We start from the raw sequence: 11,599 nt of genomic DNA, 5'->3' as shown, positions 1-11,599 counted from the left end.
ACCAAGGACTGGAGGCGTGTGTGTGGTGTCTGTCCTTCAACGATCTGTCTCTGCCCCACCCCCCGAACCCCCCGCACCCCCCGCCTTCTGCTTCTGTGTCTATTTTCTCTGTCCTTCACTCCCCCTGTTTCCCTCTTCCTCTCCCTCTCTAACCCTTCCTCTCTCTCTCTCCTCTCCCTCCCTCAGTTCATTATCACATAGACCTCTCAGAATGGTCGCCTAATGTAAGCAGGTCCGTGCACTGGTGATTCTGGGGCTTTGTCAAGAGAGGACAGACACTATTAAAGCGCTGTGTTTCGGCAGAGGACACACACACACACACACACCCACACACACATATACATGCAGGTGTGTGTGACAGCTGGCATTAGCCTTCTTTCAATCATTTTTTAAGGTCTCCATCTCTCTCAGTGCCCAGAATTCCGTTATTGCATTCCTGATGCATGCCAAAGAATTCAAGACTCCTCCCCGTTCCTGGCAAATAGTGAATGAAGCAGGCCCTGTGTCGCGTTGTGGGGTCCCAGCCTGCCCTCCCCAAAAACCAGGGTGGCAGCATAAATGGAAAACCTTCAGAGCAGAAGGGGATGGTACCGGTGCGCTTTCATTTTTTACCCAGTCTTGCCACCCCACCCTGGAGACACAAGCCTTATGGGAAAATGTGCATGTTATTTATTTGCTTTAGTATTTATGATTTTTTTTTTTTTGGAGTCCACAGAGAGTGCGAGTGGGACAGCATTCTGTATTCTTTCCCCCTAAGTTTTCATTTGACTTGATTCTGTTTCTCTCTGGAGTTATTTTTAAAGACTGTTTGGTTTTAATCGTGGTTCTCCTCCCTGTAAGAAAAAGAGGACACTTATTTTAAGTTGTGGGAAATGGATTTGGTTGAGTGGAGCTGGTGTTTGCTGACAGTGGGTGATACCACTGCAATGATATTAACTAAAGGACCATCGCTGCTTGGACTTGTCTCACTCATTATTGTGCACCTTCAGTATGCGTTAATGACAGATGAACTCCTGGGGAACAATGGGTGGAGCTCAGGTGCTTTTTCCAGGTAGTCTGAGCCTAACTCTGGGCCGAGCTCATGCGCTTGTTCCAGGTAGTCTGAGCCTAACCCTGGGCCAAGCTCATGTACTTGTTCCAGGTAGTCTGAGCCTAACCCTGGGCCAAGCTCATGCACTTGTTCCAGGTAGTCTGAGACCAGGGGAAGTCGGGGGGTGTTTAATCCAGTATTGAGAAATTGGAGTCTGCTCTTGATTTTAGCGTTGCTTAGTGGGACTCCCTTTAACATTTCCAATTTTACCAGAGTGACTTTATTTAACTAAATAAAGGTTATTTTTATTTAACTATATCTAACTTCACCCTCTTTGTAGCAATTTACTTTACGTAGATATATATTTGTGCTTAAACCAAAAGCGTAATTGGAACATTATAGTTCAACTGTTCAACACCTTTTGGATATTTTTTGTTAAATGTATTGTATTGCCAAAGAGTTAATGTTGCATTAAATTTATTTGAATCTTTCCAACCCATCTTCTGATCTTTCTTTCTTTTGGCTTCCAGTCAGACTTTGCTCATCCAGTGTGAATAGTATTTCATTCAGGGCTGCCGAGGATAAGAAAGGAGGCAAACATTTCAATGGAATGTCTCTTGTGGGGACGTCTGTGGTGGGTTAGAGGCACATGGTGTTTTACTCATATGTTCCCTCATGTTTGCTATTGAACATTTCATTTAACATTATCATAACCGCCTAATTAGAACCTGGGAGAGGAACCCTAGAGAGAGTGGACGGTCAGATGCTCAAGCCAATCCAGTGACCCTTACAGTACCAAACTGAATACTTTCTCTGGATTTTATATTTTCAGGGGGTAATATAGACCCCCTCTTAAGGGGGCTGTCGTAGCTTCCCTACCAGGAAAACTGAATGTTGCCAGGCACTGTGGGTTACAGCCGCCTCCATGAGGTAACCACCTCAAACAGCCTGAGGGATTTGCTGACAAGCAGCAGGTTTGCTGATGGCACAGTTGTTTTTCCATTCAGATAGCATGCTATTCATATCAACATTCCTAAATCTTAAAATTGTTTCAGTGACACAAGGCTGAAACAGGAAATGAACAGGAAAATGGGCAATACGTGTTGACGTTTGCAATGTTAATGGTTGAAGATTTTCCCTTGGTGAACTAAAAAATTCTTCCTTGGTAAAAAAAAAAAAAAAAAAACAATGTTAAGATAGTCAAGTTCCACCAGGCTGCTGTTACAGAGCCCCTGGGCTGCAAACTGCAGCCTTGGCGCATTGTTCAGCAATGCCTTATCAGTTTAGTGTGAGACAAGGTGACTCCGCTCCACCCCATTCCGAATAGCTGTGGACTTAAGCATGGCCGCGTGAGAGAACGTCTAGCCATAGTCGTGGGGGCGGGGGGGAGCGATTTTTTTCTCCCCCCCACATATCTCCACCCACTTGCCTTTACGTCGTTCACTGGAGGCGGATCCATTGCCTAGGTGTGTTATGAAACGCTTATGTAAAAGAGAGGGGTGGGGTTTTTTCGGCGGGGGGACTTAGGAGGTGCTATAATTTGAAAAGGCAGTTGTTTATTGTTGAGAAGCATGTATTTATTCCACGCCACCGCAAATTGTGGCTGAGGGCAGAGCCCGGGGCCCTGTGTGTAATTAGAGGCAGAGGCAGAGTTCAGGCACAGCCCAGAGGGCTGTGGCCCCCACCCCGCCACTGGCAGACACGTTTGACTGGGATCCCCGGCTCCCACTGCGACCCCCCCCATCCCCCGCACACGCACACACATATACGGTATGCGCGCACGTGTGGATCCTCTCGTACACAATCAGTCAAGGATGCAGCACCTCACCAGCTACTGGATGTGACTCCTGGGACGCCCTCCATCAGAGACTCCAGCTTCTGTTGTCTGTGTGCCCACCCATAGTTTTGATGCTGGAGACTGTCCGTCCGGCTGCTGCTCTGACATCACCAGCCTTACTCAGAGACTTTTTTAAACCCGGCTCCTGAGCTTTTTAGCCCTGACGCACACCGTCCGGTGCTGACTCAGGAGCTGCTGAGAAGGGGGAAGCCAGGACTGCCGTAGCACTATGAGTGTGTCCACGACGTCCTGGTTGTGTATTTTTGGCTTAGCGCCCCCCTCAGTCATCCAGGAAGATTTCCCTTTGATTAGGTCCCTTGAACAGGGGTCTGGTATTCCGGTCTTGGTTTACCAAAGAGGGAGTGACACCCACTCAAGCAGTCAGTCACACAAAGCTTGGTGCATAAACAAGTCAATTGCTGGTTTTAGACACAAAAATCACCGATCACACTACTTTCCGAAGCGTTGTCATCCTCTGTAGTTTTCTGTACCGTAGCTGAGCCACAAAGGTATTCATCCTACTGCTGCCACTCACACCAATAATAAAACCTGCTTTCAAGGTTATACATTTTGTTTCTCTGTGGCCTAATTAAAAATGAGGAAAGAAAAGCTTAACCATCGGCCTTACGTTGGAGCCATCTAATTTTGGCAAAAACAAAGCAGGTACCTATCCTTGCAAACAGCAAATGGGCCACTAGTCGGCCCATTGGAGATAAAAAAAACACTCCAACAGTACAAGAAACCTGAAAAGGCACACAGGGGTCAAATGTCCAAATCTCCGACCCTAACGCCGTTCCAGCTGTCCAAGGGGTCTGGAAAAAGTGGGTGAAAACAAACAATGGCGGCCTGTCAAAGTGGCCTCCTTCCAAAACAAAGATTTATCCTCCACGAAGCGCACAAAACGCACAACCACATTGCGCAAACAACCTTCCAAGCTCAACCCGTGTCCTTAGCAGTGTCTTCTCAGGACGGGAACCTGAAGATGGGGTCACCGCTCTGAGGAGGTTTGGAAGATCACAAAGAGGAGGGAACAAAAGCAAACAAACTATGCAGCCACGAGCACAGCCAAGACAAGTGGCTGATACTCCGAGAGCATCCTCATAATAGATGGCCAGGAAACCGTGCTTATTGTGGCACAAAAAACAGCTGGGTTTGTGGGCTCCTGATATCCGCACTGTGGCTTCTGCTGCCTCTTTTAGAGACCCAGAGTTCGACGTGCCTTGCTATTTTTGACACAGGTTCTTCCTGTGGCTTTCAGTTGCACAACTCCTTTTCGACCAAGGTTAAGCAACTGGGCTGTCAGCAGCTGGGGTTGCTAGGCACACTGAAGTGAATGAACGGGAGAGATGGGACCGGGGTTACAATGGAACACGAATGGGCATGGCATCTGAGGACTGGCGTGACATTTTACCAAGCGTGGATGTGTGTGAAAACAAATACTAAAGTGCTTGGGTGGATGTACCTCTTTTTTGATGTGTACTTTGTACATTCAGGTGTTCTTTTATCTGTAAAAACTTTGTCTTACTTGTTCCAATTTTTTAAATGCAACCCCTCCTACATTGTCCACCTTTTAGCCATTCTAAATTTCAGACCTGCACATCATATATATATATATATATATATATATATATATATACAGTATATAAAATATGTATTAATATATATAAATCAGCTTTGTGAGGAACAGTGGTTTGATGTGCACTTGACCAACTGTCCAACTTGTCCAACTGAACACTTCCTCTGGGTTCAGTGTTTTTTCAACACTGCTTCAAATTCATTTCAAGCCTCAGTAACCATTACAAGTTACATGACAAGTGTAAGTTACCCTGCTGATATTTCTTTGAGAGTGCTGAGAGAGAACTCCACTGTGGTCTTTAGAAACTCAGCAGGTGTTGGGGAAAGCTTTTACAGAACGGTTATGATTGTGCACGGCGTGTTGTGTCCTCCTCACTCACTCACAGTCCTGTCAAATCTCCTTCGGCAACGGCACTATAAAACGCTCCTTCTTCAAAAGATGAGGCACCGAGCCACACAAGGACATTGCCCCAGGCTGATAGGCAATAGAAAACAGCCTGTTTCTATAAAACATTATAAAAGCAGAGTTTAGATGTGGACTCCTTTTGCCACTCATTGGGCATGGACAGTGCAGCCACTCTGTGTCTGGCACATACATAATTCATTCTAGTCTGTTCATAAAACATTAATTCCATCATTTACCAGCTTTTAAAGTGGAAAACGTTTTAAGCTGGTGACAAATGGTGTATTTTGAAAAATATTTCACTGTTCATTTGAGGACACTTGAAAATACTTGAAATATCAATGCATATGTAATATCTTTTTTTTTGGATGTCTGAAGAACATAAATTTAAGATGAAATCAGTGGAGGTTTGAGGTCTGTGCTTATTTACTGCTGGTTTAATGGGGGATGATGTGCATTGTGTTCATATTGATTTTCACCCTCTAGGATAAAGAAGTGAGGGCATACCATAGGGAATTTAAATAAGTTTTAAATCCATAATCAACCACAAATTGAAACCACACATATGATAATTGAACTGGGACACAAAACTAAGAGACTGGACTGCCTATCAGTTGAAGGTGATGGTCATGCTGTACAAACATCCTCTTCATCAAAAGCATTACTCAGTGCATTTTTGGTAGAGATTAAAGCACAACACGGCTGCAGGATAGAGAGAGTGAAATGTGGGAGGGATGGAGAAAGTGATAGAGGGAGGGAGGGAGAGGAAAGGAGGGAGGGAGAGAGGAGAGGAGAGAGGGGAGGGAGGGAAAGGGAAAAGAGTAAACCCAAGGCTTCATCTTGGCAGCGTGCTGCTTCACTCATTCACTCTCTCCCAGCCAACGACGCAAGTGGCTCTCAACAGAACCAGTCGACAGGTGAGTGAACTTTGCCTCATGGCTCATTCATCCTCCACTCTACCAGAGCGACTCCACTCCACTGGCTAATTTAACCATTTCTCCAATTCACTCCATGATAGCCAATTAAAAACTGAAGGGGCTCATTTTAATGCAATAAATTACAAACATATATTACTCCTGTCTTGTGAAAGGCATCCTGCCAGGGGCATTACAGGTGCTTTTTCAGTTCAGTTTCCCTCCATACAGGGCTGTGGCACTTGATTTATTTATTGGCTTGGCAGCTTGGCTGAGCTCTTCTACTTTTAGCTTTTGGTTTTCTCTGCTCGTTGTAAATTGAAGTATGTTGTTACAGCCCCTGGGCAACATTTTCATGCAGCTCAGACTACTTTGGGGAGAGTGGAATGAGAAGCGAGCTGAATTAGTTGCATTACTAATTATATGTCTACCTTTGGTGTGTATATAGTTATTATACAGGTCTGTGGCTTTGGCTCCTTGCGTGCCCGTAACATTTTAAAAGTTAAGCACCAGACAAGTGCATATTTTTCTGTAGTGGAATGATATTCCCCAAAAGAAACATGCCATAGCCAAGCAATCCGGTCATTTAGTTTTGTTGACCTCTATTTGTTGTCTTCATTTCTTCATTTAATTTCATTTTCTGTAAGCATCTTCTGTATCTATTATTGCATATGAATATTACAATACTGCTAAAATATATTGTTAAATGTACATTGTTTGAGCTGTTGATGAGCAGTATCCTCAACAATGATAGAAGAAGCTAGAGAGATTTCTGGTGAAAGTTTGGATGGTCTGGAATATTTTCATCCAGTTAGTTTTTGTCTGAAGGGAAACAGAAGGAAACAAGTGCCCTACACTCTAACGGGTTCCACAGAGACTGTAAGAGGGGCGGGGAATTGCTCTGGCAGCATTTTTACATTCATTGAATTTTTGATATGGAATTTTATGGCCAAACATAACTGCTTAAACTATTGTACATGATCTCAAAGTTATAGTCCTTCCAATAATAGGCTATTAATAAAAACAAATATGATCATCCATAACCTGTTACCAATATGAATACTTACTAGGGATCATTATCAATTGTAAATAATTGGAAACTATCATGACTAATTATTAGTGTGTTAAGATATGTAAACTGATATATGTATTATATCAGTATCACCTTTAAGAGATGTGTGCATTGATGAGAACCAGTTAAGGAATTACTTTCTGGATTCACGAACGAATTATTCTGTTCATTGGAGTAGTATATATTGTGTCAGTCTAAGAGTTCAATGGTGGCAAATGGCTGAGAACCTAATTTACAAAGAACCTATGTAAATATTATTTTCACATTTGCGCCACCGTTGGTTTATTAATTTGATTTGTAAGCTATTTTTTCCACGCAATTAATTGTTCACTTTTATGTGTACTCTGTACTGTACAACACTGGTTCACCACGTCCGTCTCCTCAGTCTCATTGGCCGGAATCTATTAAATCTCTCTCCTGAGGGTGTCAGTATTGGACTATAACGGGCTGATTAAAGCGACCGGCCTTTTTTTTCTTTTAAATTATTAGAGTGTTTTCGTAAAGACAGATACCATATACAAATATTATATGTAGACTTACCACACCTAGGCAAGGGATGCAGAGAATAGAACATATGTCAAATTCGCTAAGGATTAATGAAAAGAATATTAACATAATTTGATTTGCTTTTGAGTAGCCTTCTCGGCTATCAAAGCAATTACACACGTCACTAAATTTAAAGGGTTTGCAAAGTTGACATTTTAGTTAACTTCATTACTTTTCAGGCCCTAACATCTGTATTCTTTCCATACAGAAGTCAGATCGAGCTGAGGAACGATGCTGGGGCTCTATCTGTGCGTCACCCCGCTGCTTGTTTTCTGCGCTCACGGGAGCCCCGGATCCCCGCGCCGCTCACCCCGTGCGCCTGCGGTGAGGGTGCGTCTCGCAGGCAACAGTCGAAATCAAAACGAAGGGCGTGTGGAGGTCTTCTACAACAACACCTGGGGCACTGTGTGCGACGATGAGGTCGACATAAAGCTGGCAAACGTTGTGTGCAGAGAGCTGGGCTTCCAAAACGGCATCACGTGGGCGCATAGCGCCAAGTACGGGGAGGGAGATGGTGAGTGTCTCCAGTTGAGCGCGCGGCAAGATTTGCCCGCTGTCTCTGTTACTGTATCGATGACAGACAGTCAAACCACACATTTAAGAAACTGTGATTTAATGGTAAAATGCTGACCGCATTGTTTGCTTAACCTAATTGCAAGTTACGTTCCTCTTTGATTTATCGGTGCAGTTCACTTGCTCGGGCTCGCGGATCTCGCTGCCCCGAAAGCTCCTAGCTCGCTGAGCACCTGTTTGCAGCTATGAAAGCTGTATCCAAGTAACACAGCTAAAAGCACACTTGCTTTACACTGAAATAACTTTTTTTTTAAATCGGTCATTTAAACACCCAGTATTTTATTTTTATAGACAGTGATTTATGCCTGTTGCTGTAGGCTCATTTAATGCGCATCAGAATTTTTCACAAAATCCAAAGCCTCCTGCTACTGTTCTTTGCCTCCCCTCGCCATGCCCTTTAATTTAGATTTTGTGGGGCTATAAAGTGTCCTGTAAACCACGGCAAGTGTAGCACAACGCTGGCAAGGGAACACTGTCATTAGACAAAAACAAACGTCCTAGTACAGCCGAAAAATTGGGCACTTCATCGAACAGCGGCAACAAAAATGAAAGCACTTTTTGGAATCTCATTACAGTTCTCTGCAATTTCTGATCGTTTAGTGACTGATTTTTCCATTACCGTGTTTGTTTATAGTTGTTTTTTAGCAGCGTACTCTATTACTAAAATGCTGGCCTTTCAACCTTACATACCCTCATACATAGGCATTCCAGGGTGATGGTGGAACGTGTGATAAGCCTTGTGGGCCTAAAGAAAAAAATGCGCTAAATTTGAGCTGGGTGTTCTGATTCTGCTGGTACATTTTCGTCTGAATGTCCACCAGGCGTTTCTCATGCTTCTTGCCTGCAGGTCCTATCTGGATGGACAATGTGCGCTGCGGCGGCTCGGAGCGCTCGCTCACAGAGTGCCGCTCTAACGGCTGGGGCGTCCACGACTGCAGGCACACGGAGGACCTGGGGGTGGTCTGCGGCAACGAGAGGCGCCTGGACCACCTCTACCAGGGACCGTCGCGGCCGGGCTACCACCGGGGGCACCCTATCGCCCTGCGGCGCAACATCAGCACACCACGCCAGTGGCACGACAACTCGGCGAGGTTCGGCAACAGCGCCGTGCACGACCTCCCGCGGCTGGGCCCGCCTGCCAGGAGCCAGCTGTTCAATGGACACAGCGCGGTGAGCAGCCGGGGGGGGGGGGACTGCTGCTCCCTTTCCTCCCGAGAGACTGATCCCTCTTAAAGCATCGCTTGAACATTTGTGGTTATGAGTAATGTGTTGCTGTCTGCTGGCCGGAGCTCTGTCTGATTTCAGACTACAGCGCTTTAGGCATGTTTGATCAGCTGCAGGCCTGTGCTCCCTCCCTTAGCTACTGGTCTTGAATCAGATTCAAAATTCAACACTAAATGATTGGGATTAGAGTCTGGGTTGGTAAAATGGTGAGATGATCTTAGATCTGTTGTCAAAGGTAGACAGTACCCAGAGCATTTCATCACTGGAAGTATTAAAACCAGTTCTGTTCATTCACAATTTATCAGCTGTGAGTTTATGGAGGGGGAGTTGTTTTAATCACTGTGTCTTCGTGTATCTCTCTAGTTCTGTTTATAATTTAATCACTTACTTAATTACTTGGCATCGCTGATGTACAGAGCAACTTGGCAGGAAGAAATCACTTGTATCGCTAGTGTCAGATTTCTTAACGGTGAGAGGGGCATTCACTGAGACATCCGGCTCTTTGAGGGAGGGTTAGATCCTGGCTGAGGGGAGCTACTGCATGGCGACTCATGTTTTTATTGGTCGCTGCTCCAAGACTGCACCTGGACAGATCTTGAATGGCGAAAACTCACCCGTTCTCAGGTGGCCCTTCAGCAAATAAAGATGTCTGTGTCTGAGAATGGGGTGGAGTCAGCGCTCACGATTAGTCTCAGCTGAGACCCGGTCATAACTCTCCCAGGCAGGATGCTATGCAAATAAGCTTGACTAGCTTAAAAAAATGGCTAAGCCTCCATCCAGAAACTGTCTAGGGCAGCAGCTGAATAAAAGCATTGTCAAATTATTAACATTGAGAAAGCATTTCTCAGTACAATACACTGACCTTTAATATAATATTAATGTTGATCAGAGCTGCAGTACCTGGCTTGTGCTAGGTCTTTGGCTTGGAATTCAGTCTTTAAATCATTTACTAACATCCATCCAATGAACTGGAATATTTGTTTAAAAGCAAATTAGTATACCCTTTATCATTCATACACACTGTAAGAAGTTTTATTTTTGGTGATGTATTGCAAAGGACTGACTGTCAAATTCATGTTCTGTTTTTTTATTTTGCTTTGGAGATATATGGGAATAAAGTGCTGTTTGCCACCTAAATAGGACATAGGTCTACGTAGATGGAAATATGGAATATTTGTCAAAGTTGGTAAGAATGTTACACAATGCCTTTGTCTGACCACATTTAGAATACTTTGTCCAGTTGTGGGCATAACAATATAAAAGCAATGTTTGAAGCTGTTAAAAAAGTGCAGAGAAGGGCAACAAGACTAGTTATAGGTATCAAACATATAAGTTAAGTCTTTAGTGTTGGCAAATGGAAGTCAGGATGAATTTGATTGAGGTTTTTAGATGAAAGGTTGATTAAATAGACCACAGAAGATATTTCAAGTGGATCTGATCTGTCAGCAATAGAGGGCCACTCAAGGTTAATGTCTCACAATCACTAGGATGCACTTATAGCTAGTTAGAATATGTAGAATAATAGAATATTCAAAATATGTGATGTGAATATTGTTTGACAGTCACTTTAAACAGCTTTGTGTTAATATCTTTACATGTTGAGGTTACAATTTACATTGACATTTACATTAAGTGATTTAGCAGACACCCGTATGCATAGCGGCTTGCAAAAAGACATGCAAGTACTCCTATGAATACCACTTCACTGAGCACTGATAAAATTACGATTTAATTGCCTCCTCTGCTCGCCCCCTAGTGGTAACATAAATATCCGCTCATCTCTTCTCCTGCAGCCCATCAGCAAGGTGAGGATCGAGGAAGTTCGCCTGAGGCCCATTCTCACTGCCACCAAGAACCGCCCCCTTGTGACAGAGGGCGTGGTGGAGGTGAAGCACGCGGGGAGGTGGCGCCAGGTGTGCGACCTGGGCTGGAACCTCAACAGCAGCAGGGTGGTGTGCGGCATGCTCGGATTCCCCGCGGCGGAGCAGCACAACGTCATCGCCTACAAGTACGTAACACTTTGTTCAGTCATGATACAAAAAAGCAAAAACTGGTTAGCAGAAAGCCGGCTCCCTTTCCTTCTGGATGTTTCTATGGTGAATGTGGATGAATCTTTGACACAGGGGCTTGCTGTGATGGACAGTCACTGTGGGCCATGATGGATGCTCACTGTGGGTGTGATCTGAACTTCAGTGAGCCTTTTTTGTTATTGTTTTTTTTTTGGTGCGTAGGTCACTAGAAGATAGCTAAGGAATGGATCAGTTTGGCGGAAATAAACATTTATAATGGAAAGCAGAGTCAGACAGGCAGGCCTATTAGTGCTCCTTTAAGTCACCTTTTCTGTTAGCCACAAGCCTGTTTGTCTGCCTTATCTTCACCTCACAGGCAGTTTTTTAAAGACCTCAGCCTCTAGGCAATGATATAG

The 11,599-nt window shown here is 44.3% G+C and overlaps 1 protein-coding gene across 1 annotated transcript in view; it reads left to right on the top strand.

The window, feature by feature from the left end:
• The first annotated feature begins 5,707 nt into the window (after positions 1-5,707).
• Positions 5,708-11,599, top strand: part of loxl4 (lysyl oxidase-like 4) — a 33,635-nt gene continuing 27,743 nt past the window's right edge. Inside the window, exons 1-4 of the mRNA XM_036546645.1 lie at positions 5,708-5,762; positions 7,586-7,891; positions 8,798-9,120; positions 10,968-11,182. Coding sequence (XP_036402538.1) covers positions 7,609-7,891; positions 8,798-9,120; positions 10,968-11,182 — 821 coding nt within the window. The 5' untranslated portion in view covers positions 5,708-5,762; positions 7,586-7,608. The remainder of the gene's footprint in view (positions 5,763-7,585; positions 7,892-8,797; positions 9,121-10,967; positions 11,183-11,599) is intronic.

This window comes from Megalops cyprinoides, chromosome 15 (genome assembly GCF_013368585.1).
Source record: "Megalops cyprinoides isolate fMegCyp1 chromosome 15, fMegCyp1.pri, whole genome shotgun sequence".
In the NCBI taxonomy this organism is placed as follows: Eukaryota; Metazoa; Chordata; class Actinopteri; order Elopiformes; family Megalopidae; genus Megalops; species Megalops cyprinoides.
The sequence above is the reverse complement of the archived record's forward strand: the minus strand, read 5'-3'. Positions and strand labels throughout refer to the sequence as shown.